General features: G+C 40.0%; 1 protein-coding gene across 2 annotated transcripts; it reads right to left on the reverse strand.

Moving 5' to 3' along the window:
- Positions 1-9,062: 9,062 nt before the first annotated feature.
- Positions 9,063-18,671, reverse strand: CHMP1B (charged multivesicular body protein 1B). Of its 2 annotated transcripts, none has more exons than XM_039344555.1 (8): positions 18,508-18,671; positions 15,771-15,868; positions 14,839-14,985; positions 13,175-13,243; positions 12,980-13,087; positions 12,140-12,183; positions 11,397-11,469; positions 9,063-10,009 (listed from the first exon to the last, which is right to left on the reverse strand). In XM_039344555.1, the coding sequence occupies exons 1-8, from the start codon at positions 18,521-18,523 to the stop codon at positions 9,965-9,967; spliced, it is 600 nt and encodes a 199-aa protein (XP_039200489.1). In that variant the 5' UTR covers positions 18,524-18,671; the 3' UTR covers positions 9,063-9,964. The 2 variants fall into 2 exon arrangements, with proteins under 2 accessions (XP_039200489.1, XP_039200487.1); XM_039344553.1 differs by lacking the exon at positions 18,508-18,671 and adding an exon at positions 18,177-18,292 and having other exon boundaries at positions 15,771-15,939.
- Positions 18,672-18,735: the final 64 nt, after the last annotated feature.

The raw sequence follows: 18,735 nt of genomic DNA on the forward strand, positions 1-18,735 counted from the left end.
AATTGCAAGACAAGAAGACCAGGAGATGAGACCTCTGCAAAATAGATGGCAAGGTCTACTCCAAGCAGTGGCCAGGAATCAAAAACTGACTTGAAGGTAGAAAAAGAGCAGAAGAAAAGTGTGTGCACACATGCACAAGAGTCCATGAGTCGAATAAATTCTTTGAATCATCTAATTTGCACTTTGCAAATTAAAATTGGACTTTGGCTGATTCGCATACTGTTAATAATGATTCGAGCTCAGTTATACTTAGCGAGTGAACCACTCCCTAATTTGCCAAATACAAAACCTCAGGAAGATCCCTTGATCTTCCACTTCTGCAGGCCAATTACCATGCATGCTTCGTTCTCAAAAGGATTCGGAGACGTGAAAGAAATTCCACGTGAATTTGTTATGTGGAAACTCCTTCAGTGGACCATTTTTAAATGGGGAAACTGAGGGAGGGAGGGAAATAAGGATGGAGAGAGGGAGGAAGAAAAAAGGGAGGAGGGAGGGAGGAGGAAGGAAAGGAGGGAGGAATAGGGTAGGGTAGGGTAGGGTAGGATAGGGTAGGGTGGAATGGGATAGGATAGGATAGGATAGGATAGGGAATAGAGCAAGGAATAGAATAGAATAGAATAGAATAGAATAGAACAGAATAGGGAATAGAGCAAGGAATAGAATAGAATAGAATAGAATAGAATAGAATAGAATAGAATAGAATAGAATAGAATAGAATAGAATAGAATAGAATAGAATAGAACAGAACAGAATAGGGAATAGAGCAAGGAATAGAATAGAATAGAATAGAATAGAATAGAATAGAATAGAATAGAATAGAATAGAATAGAATAGACAGTTGGAAAGGACCTTGGAGGTCTTTTGGTCCAATCTCCTGCTCAGGCAAGAAACAGGAAGGAAGGAAGGAAGGAAGGAAGGAAGGAAGGAAGGAAGGAAGGAAGGAAGGAAGGAAGGAAGGAAGGAAGGAAGGAAGGGCAATATCAAGAGTCTACTTCTAAGTTAATTTATCTCAAAGCAAAGCATTGAATACACTTCAAAAGAAACTTAAGAGTGAAGTTTTGAAAAAGAAGGCTCTTTTTTCAAAGAAAGCAACCCTTTGAGACTTACTTTCATCTTAATATTCAGCTAGCCTTGCCCACCACTGGTTTTACCATCCAAACAGCCTCATTAACTACCAGGACCAGGAAATGCATACAGTTCATTGTACTGGTTACTCCCAGGGCGCGTAAAACTTCCTTGAGGCACCAAAGCTTCACCTAACCCTCAGAGATCCTGCTTACCTGTCTTTGAAATATAAAAAAGGAGCAGATGTTACAGTTTATACTTGGACACGGAGCTTCGTACTTTCCTGTCTCTTCTGTTAATATACGGCCCCAGCATTAATCAGCCCCTTTGTAAGTAGCTCGCAGGAACGGAGCCAGGATGGATCTCAGGTGATTTTCCATTCTAGCATTTCAGCTCTTCTTGGGTTCCTGTTTTTCTTTCATGCTCGGCGAGCAGAGGTCAGCTTTGGAAGGAGATGGCTCCTTTCTTCCATTTGCTGCTGTCATTCTAGTTTGAGCCCCTACCGGCCCACAGGATGTATCCACGCCCCCCCCTTCCAGAATCCTATATGCTAATTGATTTAGGAGAACCCATTCATCAGTTTTAGAGATCACCCACTAGGTTTGCTGTTCACTGTCAAAGGTAATTCAATTAAAACTCCCAAAGTGTGACTAACTGGCCCCACGGTTAAATATATTTAGCAGCTGTACCCAAACATCCTATCTCCCTCCACTGGTCTTCTATGTGTCAGCCAACCAGCCTTCCCATAATATACGAGCGCATTGTGTAACGCACCTGACTGATATCTGCCATAGCTTTTTACAACAATGAAGTAAAAGGCCAACCCCAAACTCGTGGCTTTAGAACTTCAATCTTTCTTTCTTTTTTAATCATTTTTTTGAAAAAAAAAATGTTATTCAGAAGATTAAAATACAAAATCCAAAAGAAAAAAAAATTAAAGGAGACAAAACAGGACAAGAACATTTTAAAAAGTGAATTAAAAAGAACGAAACACACACAAAAAATTATCCCCCCTAGTTCAACACGGACAAATCTATTGCAACAATAGTCCCACCCCCTCGCAAAGCAGGTCCAAAATTTATAAGTTGCAGCATCTATTTGTAATCCTGTTAACCTGTCATACATCAGATATGTGAAATAAAAAATAGTTAACAGGTTGAAAAAACAGCAAAGTTCAAGGGACTCAAATAATGATAATAATAATTACAATGACAGTGTTACTGTTAATTTACTCACAGAAAATCTACACGGTTTCTTATTTTTCCAAAACATCAGATGGTTTGAAAATATTGGGATGTGCTTCAGTAGAGAGAATGGATGATAATTAGGGAACCCTTTATTTTATAAGAAGGGTGGTTAAGATGCTGGGTTTGTTGGCTGGAAAACCTGCAGCCCAAATTCAAGTCCTGAGCGCCAGACGATAGGGCAGTGATGGCCAACTTTTTAGAGACCGAGTGCCCAAACTTCAACCCAAAACCCACTTATGTATTGCTGGGTGCTGGGTGGGTGTGGCCACTGGCTGGGCGTGGCTACAGTGGTCATGGTAGATGGGTAGGCGTGGCCAGGGTGGACAAGGCCAGCTCAATGTTGCTCCTGGGGAGGGACACCTGTGGGGGCCATGCAGGGTTGGGGGAGATCCAGGGGTCTCTGGCGGGTGGGGCAGTGGGCAGGAAGCTGGTTCTGCAGGGTGAGGCGAGGCAGGGCGGGGGTGCCAGGTCGCAGGGCAAGGCGAGGCAGGAGCCGGGGCGGCTGCTGCCTGACACCATCGGCTCCCACACACAAAGGCCAGCAAGCGCATGGGTGCTGGGATGCATCCAGCTACGTGGGACCTCAGCAAGTTAGCGGGCGGCTGGTTGAAGAGGATGGTTGCCATCTCCGGGGCATGGCGCATGTGCCCACAGAGAGGGCTCCAAGTGCTACCTCTGGCACGCGTGCCATAGGTTCACCACCACTGCGATAGGGCGAGCTCCCATCCTCACCTCAGCTCCTGCCAACCGAGCAGTTTGAAAGCATGAAAATGCGGGTAAATAGGTACCACTTTGGTCGGAAGGTAACAGCGCTCCGTGAGGTCATAGTGGCCACATGACCACAGAAATGTTTTCTATGGCCTTGTAGTGGAAATGAGCAACGCCTTCTATTGTCAGTGATGTCTAGCAGAGTAAAATCTACAGGGACTCTTTTTACCTTTTTTAACTTATTTTATAAGGGTCTTGTCTTTTCTTAAAAGAAATGTTTCGGAAAAACATCTTGGCAGCGTTGCTGGAAAGGATGGGCCTGAAAGACATAGAAAAAGTGACACATTTCCATATTTACAGATGACAAGGTAGGATCTGCCCTCTGATCCCATCTCGTCATCTGTAAATATGGAAATTCGGTGGTTTTATTCCTGAATAAGTTGTAAAAAAAACAACACCAGAAGCCCCTTTACATCTTTCTTCTTTTTTTTCTATTTTCCCCCCTTTTCTTGCACTTTTTTTTTGCTTTTTCTTTGATGTCTTTTTTTTCTTCCTTACTTTGTATTCGTTTCTATTTTCTTGTTTAAAAGTTTTAATAAAAATGACATATAATCAAAACAGATTCACGGTCAAAAATCTTCAGGAAAAGTCAGTAAGATAAAGAAAGAACTTATCTTGGAAATAATCTTTCCTCTCCTTTTAAGTGACAGGCTTTACCTCTAAATCAGAGGAAATTTGCAGCGCCTGGAAAATCAGATATGGAGGATACGGATATGAAGGCTTAAACGGTCCCTCTCTTTTAAAACTTGCTGTGTTCCCTTTGGCATTCTTCTTCCTCCTCATTGCTTCTTAATCTTATGTAGTATTGATATCCCAGCTGGCTTGTGGTGTGTGTGTGTGTGTGTGTGTGTGCGCGCGCATGAAGCTTATGCATCTACTATACAAATCAATTGAACTTTTCAGCAACCATTCTCCCTTCAGTCAAAATCATTTGGAGAAGAAACAAGAGTTCTTCTCTATTTGCACCTTTTTTTTAAAAAAGGGAAAAAAAATCCTACGTGTCAGGTTATTCAAGAGAAAGATTCATTTGAACTGGTTTGGGGGTCTCTCCTAGCCCCCAGCCCTGACCTTCTGCCTTTTTTTTTTTTTTTTTTTTTGGGCCAGATCACATTCATTCGTTACAGTATTCCCCTATAGACTGGAACTAATTTACAACACTCCTTGCAGGAAAACCTGCACTTGCTAAGAGCTTCAAATCACACGGCAAGGATTTTAAAATAATTATTAAGACTGAAACGGGCTGCCATGGGGAAGATGAGACGCATTGGATCCGCGGTTTCAGGTTTAGAACTGAGCGGCCCTTGGCCAATTGTAGTTTATTAAATAGGTCATGGTTAAAGACAGCAAGGGTGGGTGGAACCTCAAATCCCTATCACCCCAAGTGATAGCTGGCTTAATTAGAGTTGGCTGGATCAGCAGCAACTGACCACACTCCAAATAAATAAACAAATAACCCCCCCCCCATCCATATTGTGACTAAGGTGTGATGGCTTTGCAAGTCTCAATTGGACCGTCTTTTATAGAGTTATATATGATACTACAATGAAGGCAGCTCACCAGGAAACGTGCCTGGGCTTGGGCACCCAAACTTCTCATCTGGGGTTTAAACACATAAAAATTAACATTTTTTTGGGCTGAAAGATGTATTAATATTGGACTTAGAGTTAAAACCTGAACTCTTCTTGCTGGGAATAACTACAGAGAAAATACAATAAGGGAACATTCTATTTGCTGTTACACATCTTGACTGCAGCTTGGCTCGTGTTTGCACAAAAATGGAAGAGCAAAGAAACCCCCCCAGAGGAAGGGTTACTATATAAAATATTAGCATGTGCGGAAATGGACGGGCTCACAATGGTATTAAAAGACAAACGTGGATCAGTTTATTTTGAAACCTGGGATAAATTTTACCGCTGGAGGGATTCAAGGAGGACGGGATTAAAGGTGAGCGTTAAGAGAGAAATCTATGTTATTTTAGAATAAGTACTGTGTATAAAACTTAGATGTATAATTATAGATGAAGAATCGATTGTAAAATGTGGAACAGCCTGATAAGAATGTATATACTGGAATGTCACGTTACATCCAATGTTTTTTAATTGTATTATAAATAAAATTTGGAAAAAATAAAAAAAAATTAATAAAAAATTATCAAATATCATACCAGTTCTCCCCAATCGAAAAAAATTTCATAAAAGATATTCCAACTATAAGGTTCGCAAGTAATCATAGACTTAAAATGAATATGAATGAAGATGAATATAATGAATATGAAAATATTCAGATAGATTTCCATGAGATTCCAAGATGATTCTAGATCGGGGGTGTTAAACTGCCGGCCCACGGGCTGGACATGTCACCAGGAAACTGCACCCACCCCATTGCAGGCAATGGAGAAAAAGCTCTGATACGTCATGCAACGTCATGTGATGTCGCGGGTTTGACATGACCATTCTAGATAGTCTTTAAGATTTTTTCTAGGGATACTGTAGATCAGTGGTTCTCAACCTTTTTAATGCCACGACCCCCAACCGGTCGTAAGTCGAGGACTTTCCCTACCCAGTAGCGCCGCGCATGCGTGGTGCCGCCCCCTGCGCCGGCCGAGGCGTAGCTGGCAAGCGGCAGAGACGGAGCAGGCCGATCACTGGCTGGGCCACCAGCTGGCCCAGCCCAAGGGAGGTAAGGCACCCGCCGGAAAAGGGGAAAAAAATGGCGGACAGCCTTGCTTGGTGACCCCCGTGAAATGGTCGATAGACCCCAAATGGGGTCGCGACCCATAGGTTGAGAACCACTGCTGTAGATGAAAAACAGTTCACAATTAAACCTTCAAATGTAGAAATTCTGTTTCTAAATTCCAGATCTTGGGAATTAAAATTAAAAAGTAGCATCATTTCTGTGCTGTTTACAAGCGTCTCTTGCTCCTGATTATCACAATTAAGACCGGGATGACACAAGTAAAGTGTTGAAGTTTGAAACATGTATTGCACACATTATTTTAGTTGGTTATTAAAATAGTTTTACTTTTCAAATGACGAAGTGGAAGACAAAGGCAAACTGAAAGTGAAATGGGAACATCTAACAAGCATGGATTTTAATTCCTAGGATGATTTTCTTAAGAAATAAATAAACTGATACGGGTATCTCAAACCCTGTTTAAGTGAAATTTACTGGTCTTCAGAACAAGGTGTTCTACCCCCCTCTACTGGTTTCATTGAAAAACAAAATCAAATTTATCACGAGGAAAGTGATTCTGAATCTCTTTTTAAAATCACAGTAAAAGGCAATAAGAAACAACTCCCATACAAAGAAAATATGAAAACAGGAATTACCATCAGTGAAAGTACTACTATGTTAAAAATAGGAACAGAAAAAGATTTAAATTGCTATTCAATGCTAAACCTCTCTGGATAAATACAGGCCAGTTGTTGTGAAAATAACCTGAGAAAATAGGAAGGATAAAATACAATAAAACATCTACATGCTGTACTGTAGATTCTTTTGGGAAAGTGGCAAATTTCTCAACTTTTTCCTTAAATCTAATTTGTAGTCCTATCTACGTACATCATCTTTAGCAGATTATGTAACTTAACTGCATTCTCAAGTCAAATTTTTATTTTAAAATATATTTTAAAATATAACACCTAATAAAGCCACACTAAATAATAGGCATTTTAAACATAAACATTTTTCCATTCTTTCGTATAAACTTGGAGATTGGCAACTGAGCACTAGTGGTTATCTCTGATTCTCCTTCACATCAAACGAAACCTCACAAAATAATCAAGTTTCAAAGAACTTGGCATATGAGGATCATTTTTAATTCAAAGAACTTTGCTTGGAATTTGGATCATTTTTAATTCTTTTGTAAAAAAATTAAAACAGAACCATGCATCTGGACTTATGAAACTGTAACTGCATGCTGCACATTGCTAAATCAGAGTCCATGCTCATTCATGCAGACATAGAACAAATGGAAGAACACATTCAAAGAGACATACGTTCATTCTCTAAGAGATAAAATGACAGTGGCTAACCAATATGCAAAGTAACAGCTTGGGGAACAGAAAAACACGCTCTTCGCTTGCTCCATGTCATTCTGCTATGAAGAAACAAGGAATGATAGACTGTAAGATTGTAAAAATTGCTTATTTTCCTGTATAGCACTTTTACAGCCCCCTCTAAGCGCTTTAAAGAGTCAGCCTATTGCCCCCAACAATCTGGGTCCTCATTTTACAACCTCGGAAGGATGGAAGGCTGAGTCAACCTTGAGCCAGTCAGGGTCAAACTCTTGGCAATGAGCTGAATTAGCCTGCAATACTGCATTCTAACCACCGCGCCACTACCATGGCTTCATCTGCCACTTGTTTCTGTTTGTTCAAGATTTCAGCTCCATCCTGTTTGTAAGCCACCCATTCAGAATGACTCTTTGGAATATTTTGTTGTATTAACAAAACAAAAAAAATCAATTAAGCAGCTTTTACTTGCTCAGGTTTTTCTCGTGCTGACTCATGTTGAATCATAACCCACCTACGTTAAACATCTCTTCAAATTGCCTAAAGTTTATCTCGGTGATTTTTACCTGCGCCCAAACTGAAGTTCAAACCCTTAGTTGTAACTGAAGCTTCACCTGCCAGACGCAAAGTGAAGGTGGTACGTTGGGAGTTGTAAATACGATTTCAGCCATTTTTCAGGTATAGAAAAATACCTAGCCTTCCCTGAGCAAAAAAAGCTGAAATCCTCTAAACAGCAATGTGCAGGATATTTATATTTTAGAAGAGGAATAGCAATAGCACTTAGACCAGTGGTTCTCAACCTTTCTAATGCCGCGACCCCATAATACAGTTCCCCATGTTGTGGTGACCCCCAACCACTTATACATCACCGGGTACCAGGGGCATGGCCAAAGAAAAGGGGGAAAAAATGCGGACAGCCTTGTTTGGCGACCCCCGTGAAATGGTCGTTCGACCCCAAATGGGGTCCCGACCCACAGGTTGAGAACCACTGACTTAGACCTATATACCGCTTCACAGAGCTTTCAAGCCCTTTCGGAGTGGTTTACAGAGTCAGCCTCTTGCCCCCAACAATTTGGGTCCTCATTTTACCGACCTCAGAAGGATGGAAGGCTGAGTTAACCTTAAACCGGTGAGGATCGAATTGCTGAACCGGCAGTCAGCAGAATTAGCCTGCAGTACTGCATTCTAACCACGGACTATCCCTTTCAGGAACTGTCATTTCTTTTAGTTCCTGGACGTGGCAACTGGCCAACCTGATCTGGGCTTCCAAGCTAAATAGGGTTAAAGGTTAAGGCACCAGGCTACAAAGTAAGAGACCTAGTTCAAGTTCCACCTTAGCCATGAAAGCCAGCTGAGTGACTTTAGGCCAGTCATTTTCTTCAGCCCAGCCATCTCACAGGGTTGTCGTTGTGGGGAAAAGAGGAGGAGGAGGAGGAGGAAGAGAAGGAGAAGGAGGAGGAGGAAGAAGGAGAAGAAGGAGAAGGAGAAGGAAAAGGAGTAGAAGGAGAAGGAGGAGGAGGAGGAGGAGAAGAAGGAGGAGGAGAAGGAGGAGGAGGAGGAGAAGGAGGAGAAGGAGAAGGAGGAGAAGGAGGAGGAGGAGAAAGAGGAGAAGGAGAAGGAGAAGAAGGAGAAGGAAAAGGAGAAGGAGAAGGAGGAGGAGAAGGAGGAGAAGGAGAAGGAGGAGAAGGAGAAGGAGGAGAAGAAGGAGGAGGATGTGTTGGATATGTTCACTGCCTTGAGTTATTTGTGAAAATAAAAAAAGCAGGATACACATAAACAAACAAACTTGGGAGATCTCCAGGAAAGTCCGTGTTTATATGCTAGATTGGGAAAGTGGAAAAACATCCCAGAAGGAAGGGAGGATGAACCTCTCCTGGGCTGTGAAGAAAAGAAAGTAAAATATTTATTCAGTCAACGACCAGCAACACGAAAATGGCATGGATTAAAAAAAAAAAAGTCAGGAATAGGGTTTGAGTTGAAGATATCTTTATCTTACCATTTGCTTTAAGCATAGATACAAAGACAGAATTGAAGCATACCTCACGGAATGCTTCAGATGTATGCTCATGTTTGTTCAAGTTCATTTTCCTTTCCGATACAATTCAGTCGATCGCCTCACTCATCCCTTCGCAGCAGAAAGCTATCAGATCCAACAATGCCACAATCTTAAAACGACATTTCAAAACTTGATGTTTTGGTTAGTTCTTTACAGTATCAAGGTGTTCCTTTCTATATGGGAGTGTCACATATATTTTTAAGGAAATCTAGGCAAAAACGTTGAAAAATATATTTTATTCCTTTGGTACTGAACTGTTGATACCTACGTAAGTTTCAGGTTATGGGGATAGCATAAATATTGCTTGATTTTAGGTGTTGATGACAAGTACGCCTGTTTTGGGAAGATTCTCCAGTGATGTAATACTGGTGGTTATACACATATATCTTATCCTATTGATAATTAATGTGACACCATGTGAATCACATACACCATCTTAGGGATTTAATTGCAAACATTATCCATAATTTTAAAAACTTGTTATACAATTTAAAATTATATGGGCTGCTCTTTCTGTTTGATTTTTTGCGGCGACATCCGATACAAGTGACGTTTTAATCATTGAAAAAGAGATTTGCAAAAATATAACCTTCAGCTTCAAAATATACAATAGAGACTTAGAAAATGCACTTGTGGCACAGTACTACTGAGTTAGATGCATTTTGGAAAGCACAGCAAAGGGGAAAAAAAGGGGATAAGTGTTCACTGGTGTGATTATTTAAACATCTTGACAGAAATCCCTAGTCAGGCCACGAAATATGTACAGAGAATGCAAACTGGAAGCATATGTACAATACTGCAGATCTGACTCTTCCTTACACTTGATCGCGAAGACGTGCCAGTCTTTGTGAAAGCTCGTCCTTCAGAACAGAGAGAGTTATGAACATATGATCAAGATACAAAACACGTTAAAAGAGTAACAACCGAAGGGGTGGAGATCATCTACAAGCAAACTCTGCAAGTCAAGGTAAACCTGTGCCAGATAAGTGGGTTTGTTGCTTTTTTTAAAAAGCTTCTCAAGAAATGTTAAATTTACACAAGCTCAAAATTTGAGAGAAAATTTCTATAAAATGTTTTATAGATGGCATTTAGATCCTAAAAAATTATCTTGTATGTATTCCAATATACAGCCCAAATGTTGGAGATGTGGCAATAATGATGCGACATACTTTCATATTTGGTGGAATTGTAAAAAAGTAAAGGCTTTTTGGATTATGATTTGGTGGAACATTCAAAAGATTTTTAGAAGAAAGATAAAGTTTACTCCTCAACTATTTTTACTTGGTATTTTCGTTGACTTAAATGAAAAAGAAACTACTTTGATGTTGAATTTATTAACTGCAGCAAGGTTATTAGTAGGTTTATACTGGAAGAAAGATTCTTTGCCTACTTTAGAAGAATGGATATTTCAAGTATCTAGTTTTGCAGAAATGGAAAAAATTTCTGCTTATTTAAAGGATCATACACAAGAAAGATATATTATTGTATGGAGAAGGTGGATAGATTATATTCAGAAAAAGTATGGAATTAAAAAGTTTCATTTATTTTATGAATGAATATTAAATATTATAGAGAATTGTTTTATAGGTTATGGAGTTAAAGGTTAATTATGACATTTTTTTCTTTTCTTTTTTCTTTTCTTTTTTTTTCTTTTCTTTTTTTATTATTATAAATTTTGTTATTATTAACCCTGTATTCTGCTCTGGGAAGTGAAGGGAGGGGGGTTGGGGTGGGAGGGAGGGTAAGGGGGGGGTAAAGGTAGTATAGACAATTGCTTATGAATTTATTTTACTTTAAAATTTTATTGTATTTTTATGTTTGTATGTTAAAAAATAAAAATTTTCAATTAAAAAAAAAAGCTTCTGAAGTTTTCTAAGAACTATACAGAAGCTCATGGTGAATGGCCTCTGGACCTTTGTAAATAAATTAAGTAGGTAAACAGGCCTTACATAACAAAGGCGATGCAAAAGAAATGAGGCAAGAAAAAGAAATTGTTTAAGACATTAACAGTTACCGATTATATCATTTTAATAATCTAGCCCCAAATGATAAGAGCAAGCTATATTGTACATTAGCAAGATGCATTTAAAAGTTTAAATATTAACAGTATCCCAGCCTATCTTCTATGGCAGTGTTTCCCACTTCGGCAATTTTAACATTTGTGGACTTCAAATCCTAGAATCCCCCAGCCAGCATGCACTATAGTATGAAGGGAGAAGAGAACAAGCCAGGACTGGCCATATTTACCTGTTCTGTTGAAGCAACACTTGTGCCAACAGAACCTGTCTGTCCCTGAGGTAGTTCCATATTCAGATCAAGCCTAAAATTCAAAGGGAGAAAAATACAACCAAGTAAATTGAACGCTGGCATGTAGATATGGCATTCCATATTCCGGAAACGAACCTCAACCATCTTACTTAAATTACAAAGTATATCTGAGTCAAAAGTTATATATTACACCGCACAAGCTACAATCAACCCTAGAATGCTTGGAATATACAAACCTCTACCCCTGAGCTACAACAGATCAGGGCTTGAGATAAGCATAGTTTGGGGAAGGGGTAGAATTCCTTCTTGCTGCTCCTATTGTCAAGTGTGGACTTTGGGAACCGATCCCAGTCTTGTGGTCAACTTATGATCCTAATTTTGATGTTATTTTACAACCAGAAAAATGTCAATGTTAGCTCTGAGAGCATTACAATCTTCTGCTTTAGGAAATATTAATAGTAGGGCATAACCTAGTTCACTTTTCCTCAAGTTGCTACTTTCCAGATATGTTGAACATCCTTTAATTCTCCAGCCAGCAAAGCTTGGTGCATGGATGAAACCAGATTAGAGGCAATAAGTTAGAGGATACTATGCCTGTCCATTTGCTCAATCCTGTGGGACTTTACTGAGCTGGAGAAAACCAGGAATTCCTAGCTCCCTCAAATATGTTTTTTTTCCCCCCATGCACTGCATTATTTTGATTTTTGAATGTTCACACTTACCCAGCTTCATCAGCCATTTCTTGAAGGAGCATATCTACTTGGTTCTAAAAAAGCAGACATTATACAAGATTGAGTTACACTTAACAGGGCAGCAACACAACAACAGAGATATTTACTAGAGATTTTGTACTTCAACGAGTTCTTGGCCATGAGAGGACATTGTAATTTTGTGTGGGATGAACTTTCAGAGCACTGCCCTGTTACACTTATTTTTTTTTTAATGGACAGTTTTAGGATTATGGTACTTTTATTGCTTGTTGTGTTGCTCCTTCAGTGCTTGGGAGAACATTCTCAGTTTTTCACAACAGACAATGAGATGGGAAAACCTGTCCTCTCTTCCTCCCAATTTTCAATCCTAATTAACATGATTAAGATAAACAAATGGTTTCCAACGTTTTTCTGCAGACTTCAAAGAAAAAAAACCACTCAACATTTCACCTATGTAGATTGTACAGTGTCCACCACTGTAAGAAACTTGTACCTGTAAGAAACCAGCTGTATATTTTTTATTAAAAATATGACAGTCTCTCAACTGAAAACGCTGTAAAACTTAATCGGTTCTCAAAGAAAGAGGAGACCCATCATGAAGAAGCAAACTTTCCTTTGAACATTTATCTCCACAGGGCCAAGATACTGTAGTCACTAGAACATATAGACCAGTGTTTTTCAACCTCAAGAACTTTAAGATTGGTTGACTTCAGCTCCCAGAATTCCCCAGCCAGGTAGCTGGGGAATTCCAGGATTTGGAAGTCCACCCATTTAAAAGTTCTTGAGGTGAAGAAACATTGAAAGAGACTACTGCAAGTGGAGACAGACATCTCTGCTTTAATGGGTACATACTTGTGGTGTTGTTAGTGTAGTAGTACTGCTCATGGTGTCTTCCATCTGTGCTGTCTGAACATCTAAGGTTTCAAACTGCTGTTCAAATTTATCCATCAGGGCAGAAATCTGTAGGTAAACAAATGGTGTCAGTAAAATACATCAAAAGAGTAGCAGGAGACATTTAAAAACAAACAGCAAAATGTATCCTTTTACCTTTTCTAAGTTCATACTTTTCAGTGTAGCATCCATTGATTTAACCACTCCAGCCATGGATTTTGTTACCTAGAAGAGAAAGTAATAATCATATCAAGGGAGTTTTCCCACCCCCACCCCTCAATTTCCTTAGCTCCTATTTTGTAACACTGCACCTGATAAAAGAAGCTAGAAAACTTGTACTGTCCTGATGCAAATTTTGGAATGTTATTATTACAGCTGTAGAACTGCTGGTATGGTATTTTAAGGTGAAAAAAACAAATCTCTGCCATTCATGGCTACTTTGTAAATTACTTTTTAAGCAGTACTGGAAAAAGTTATTTTTAGATGGCATTTTGGTAAGGTGAATAAGTGAAATTTTGCAAGGGTTTTGTTCTGCCTCCATACAGAAATAATCTGGCACAGATAAGGGTTGTTTTAATATCACATTATACCATAGTATCTTTTATTTAGATTAGTGCTAGTGTGCCATATGAATACAGGCATAGTTGCTGGTACATCATAGTTTATTGTTAATTTAAATAAACATAGCCATCCAAAGCATCTTCTTCAATCATGACAGGATACTCAATGCTAATATTGTCTCGATAGAAGAAAATATTTATAGCTCAGGGTTGAAATATTAGATCCTTGGTGCTTTCTGAGCTTGGTGGTTTTCTTACAGGCATTTCATGATCCAACTAGGTAACATCAGTGCATTAATGACATTACCTAGTTTGGTAATGAAACATCTGCAGAAATCCACCAAGCTCAGAGAGCACCAAGGACCTCACTAATATTGTCTGTTTGATTAAGATCCGTTGTGCTGCACAAATCTAGAGACTGAAGTTCATAAGCCAGGCTGCTGTTTGGCTTATTCAATAAACAATAATGCAAACAGTGGCTCATCACTGTGTATGAGCACAGTCCCAGATTCTTCAGCATTTCATGTGGAGATCTTTTTCGTTGTTATCTGGATTGCCATGGATTGAATTTATGGCAGCAAATGTTAAGCATTGTCATTGGCACTCCCCAAATAATGCATGTCAAGTACAGACCAAGATTTTTTGCCATGTTATGTTCCTTGCTAAAAGAGAGTACCTTTTGTTCTAGTGCAGCGGTTCTCAACCTATGGGTCGCAACCCCATTTGGGGTCGATCGACCATTTCACGGGGGTCGCCAAGCAAGGCTGTCCGCCATTTTTTTCCCCTTTTCCGGCGGGTGCCTTACCTCCCTTGGGCTGGGCCAGCTGGTGGCCCAGCCGGTGGTCAGCCTGCTCCGTCTCTGCCGCTTGCCAGCTATGCCTCGGCCGGCGCAGGGGGCAGCACCACGTATGCGCGGCGCTCCCGGGCAGGGAAAGTCCTCAACTTACGACCGGTTGAGTAGCCCTCAACTTACGACCGGTTTAATCCTCGACTTACGACTGGTTGGGGGTCACGGCATTTAAAGGTTGAGAACCACTGTTCTAGTGGTTAAGGCACCAGGCTATAACATAAGAAATTGTGAATTCTAGTCCCACCTTAGGCATGAATGCCAACTGGGAGACTTTGGGCCAACTAGTCTCTCTCTCTCTCAGTTTAACTCACCCCACAGGGTTGTTAATGCGGGGAAAATTATAGGAGGAATCTTGAGTTATTTATTATTATAAGGCAAGGTAAAAATTATATATACAAATTGCTGCTTACTTTGCCCATCGTGACGGCCGTCTGCACTCTTGCTGCTACAGCATCTACCCGGGCGCTCATGCGCAGGAAGTTGATTGATTGGTTCTTCTGTCGGATGGCATTTTCTGCATGGATTCTTGCCACTTCCATGTTGCCCTTCTGAACTGCCTTAAAATGAAACAAAAGAACACAATTCTTCCGCTCTGTTATGGAAAGAACAGGACACACCCTCATGTTGGATAATCCCATTCCTAGGTGCACGGAGACTTTCAGATGGATGACGGTTTGTGATGGTTATCCCTGGTGTTTGTTTCGGTGTTTTTGTACTCTCAAATGCACCTGTAGCAGATCAACGCTTTGAATGACTGGAACTAAGAAAAGCAGATCTCTAAAAATCTTTGCAAATGATGGCAGATATGTAGCAGGAAGCCAGTTAGGACAACCAATAAAGATGGAATCAAATCAACAGTTATGTTACCAGTCAATATACAATACACTTTTTGGAGGCATTCTAAATGAGCTGATCTTTCCAGCTAATGTTAATAAGTTTATCCGCTGTATTATTTTATAACTGATGATTTAAAAAAAAATTATGTTGCAAGCCGCCCAGAATCGTTGGATATGAGATGGGCGACAAATAAATTTCATAATATGCTGCTGACTAGATTATTCTCAAATAAATTATATTAACCCATCCAACACCTTAATCAGAATACTAATGCTATCAAGTCCAAGTCGGAACTAATGTTAAAGAAACAATTTGTACGTATTTGGGAGGCAGGAAATTCTGTATGTTAGTCTATGAAAATAAATTAATTTTACTCTTTGATGTTAGTATACATAGACAGAAATAATAACCACAGATGCTCCATAGCAATTTTTATGTATTTTAATGTCACTGTCCTAATTTCTCATTTTGTACCATAAAGAAAATGTTTATATCAATTACTTACCTTCTTAATTTTGACTTTTTCAATCTTTTCTTCTTTATCACACTTTTTTGAATTTCTGTTAAGCTCTTTGGCAGCAAATTTCAAATTGAAAAGATGCTCTGGATTTGAAGTTAAGAATAATGTACTGAAATAAGAATATTTCATGCTCCTAGCAACCTGAAAAGGGACTCTGAAATTTAAATATTTAAAATTTAATATTCAATATTCAGAGGGAGAGAATATTTAGATATAACCTCCCTCCAAATATAGACATGGGGATATTTATTTCACACCATCTGTATTACTGGGATGTTTTGTTTTTATGCAAGTGTCTGGGTTTAAAATTTTTGCTTGATTTTTATAAACCACCAAGAATCCATGCAAGAAACAAACAATCCTTTTTCTAGCTTAAACATGATATCAATCAATAAAATAACAATTTTAGTTATTATAAGGCAGGCTATAAAATGAAAATACTCCCTAACTTTCTTTAAATATAGGTCAATTAAAGCCACTAATGCATACCTCCATTAGGAGACTATTTTAATTCCAACTTGTGATTAAATATTACTGGCAGATAAAGAGAAATGTAGTATTTTCTCAACGCATAGCAATAATAGAAATTCCCTTTTCTGAAGCCAGTATCTATACATTCATATAATCAAATAAGCACATCTGCAGCAGATTTTCAAAGCTCAGTTTACCAAGAACAGAATTCTTTTCCACTATTGGAATCATTAAACTAAAATAATTCTCTACCAATTGGAACTATTGCCCATATATAGAAAGCTTGTGTTTTTTTCAGCCACCATACCAAAGATCAAACTAACCAATTTGGACTCTCTAAGGAATCAGAACAATCAAGATTCATAACAATAGGGCTATCAGATTTGACTGCAAAATTTCATATACGCTCTAGGTGAAATAAATTAGGTATAGATCACTGTTAACTTTTTTGTTGTTATTTATCATTTAATAATTATCTGATTTCCACAGCACATATCTGGTAGCTGTAATTAAAAATAGTAAGGAAGACATATCTTTGTATCCTGACCTAAAGCAAGTACGATAAAAACAAAGAGAGACTAAATGACTAGTTTCACATTTCCTACGCCAGGGGTCTTCAAACTTGGCCCTTTTATGACTTGTGGACTTCAACTCCCAGAATTCCTCAGCCAGACATGCTGGCTGAGGAATTCTGGGAGTTGAAATCCACAAGTCATAAAAGGGCCAAGTTTGAAGACCCCTGTCCTACGCTGTCATCAAGTGATTTAACTGAGACTTAGCAAGAGGTGTGAAGTCAGTTGTCAAGATGTGGAAACCAGGGCTTCTGCTCCATGTACTTTATAACCAACCAGAAGAACAGAAGTAGGATTTAGAAGGAAGACAGCACAGAAAACAAAATTTATATTCTTTTCTCAGCTTTCTGAAATATACAACTAAGGAAAAAAAAACCCCAGAAAAACTGAATCAGTTGATAGAAACCAGAAACATCCAGGCATGACACTGCAGTGTGTCATGTCAGACAGAAAAAAGAAAAAAGTTTAACCAGCTGGTCTGGAAGCCCAGCTAGAAGCTGCAAAAAAACATATTTAGCACTTCATCAGAGAAACCTTAGAGCGGGCATATGTTCTTGTCAATCACAACCATGACAAATCTGTAAACACAACTCTGAAACTGCAAAATGGAAATAGGGAGGGAGGGAGGGATAGTGTTTCCATTCTAACAGATTTATTGGGATACAATTTTCTTGTGAACTAGGCCATTTTGTCAGGTCTATGGAAACGCAAAGTAAGCAGGTGCCTAGAAGCCAGGAAAGTTATTTAGTTCTTTTAGTGCTTTATATTCGGTTATTTCTGCTATGTACTGTGGAGGATGGGGTCCTGGCATGCCATTGTCCATGGGGTTGCAAAGACTCGGACATGACTCAGCGACTGAACAACAACAACTTTCTCTCCTTACACTTTCCTCACACACAGAATTCTCTAGAAAATCCCAATCTGTAATTTGGGGCACCCCTAGCCAGGCTGTGTATGTTGATATATTTTTAATTGTTTTGTTTTTGCATTACATAAACCCCTGGGTCTCCCACAGAGGGAAGCTATAACCAATTTAAATAAACCATGCAATTAATGTCCATTATTCAGATATGCTACTATTTTAGAATAACCCCAAAGGTAACGCCTACAGAGGCTCGCTCGGCTTTGCTCAGTGTGGGCCTGGAAAGGCCGGAGCAGCTTCTGGCCCTCAGGGGTTATCCACAGCTGCCCCATGTTGCCTGGGCATTATGGTAGTTGTAGTCCATGCGTTTCTGAAGCTTGGCAGCTGGGGAATTCTGGGAGTTGTAGTCCACTTGTCTTAAAGTTGCCTTCAAGGGAGAAAAATGGGGATACCCCACACTTTTGGGGATCCTGAGAATATTCTCACCTGCACAGGGCTGTTTCAAAGGAGGAAAAGGGGAGATAAATAAGCTTCCGCCATGACAGATCCTGCTTGGAAGAGAGGAAAACGCCCTCAACCCACCCCATGGGCTACTCCCGCTGTCATTCCAATCCAGAATCACCAATAGGGAAAGCGTTCAGCGCTGAAGCTCCTCCCACAAAAATCACCCCCCTCTCTCAAGGGCGCCTCCTGCCGTAGGGGTCCCCCACTGGCCCCGCCCCCCGTTCCATCAATCTCGCCAGGAGGCGGGATTTTCTTGGCCCCACCACCAATCGAGACCCGGCCGCATTTTCCCGACGGGCGTCACCCAGGATACTCTCCATGTTGGACATGGCGGCGCTTCAGGTGCGGCCCTGGTCGAGCGACAGTGGAAAACAGAGCGAGGCGGTTCGGTCCCGGCGACCTGTTGGGTTCCTCGTCTTTCCCTCAGCAGAGGGCTTCCTGCTTCCGCCTCCGCCCGGCGAGCTTCACTCCCCGCCTCTTCCGTCAACATCACGTCACGCGGAGCTTGACGAGCAGAAGAGGAGGAGAGAAACTGCAGCTT

Source organism: Crotalus tigris, unplaced genomic scaffold (assembly GCF_016545835.1).
Source record: "Crotalus tigris isolate CLP2741 ecotype Arizona unplaced genomic scaffold, ASM1654583v1 scf7180000017933.3771270, whole genome shotgun sequence".
Taxonomy (NCBI): Eukaryota; Metazoa; Chordata; class Lepidosauria; order Squamata; family Viperidae; genus Crotalus; species Crotalus tigris.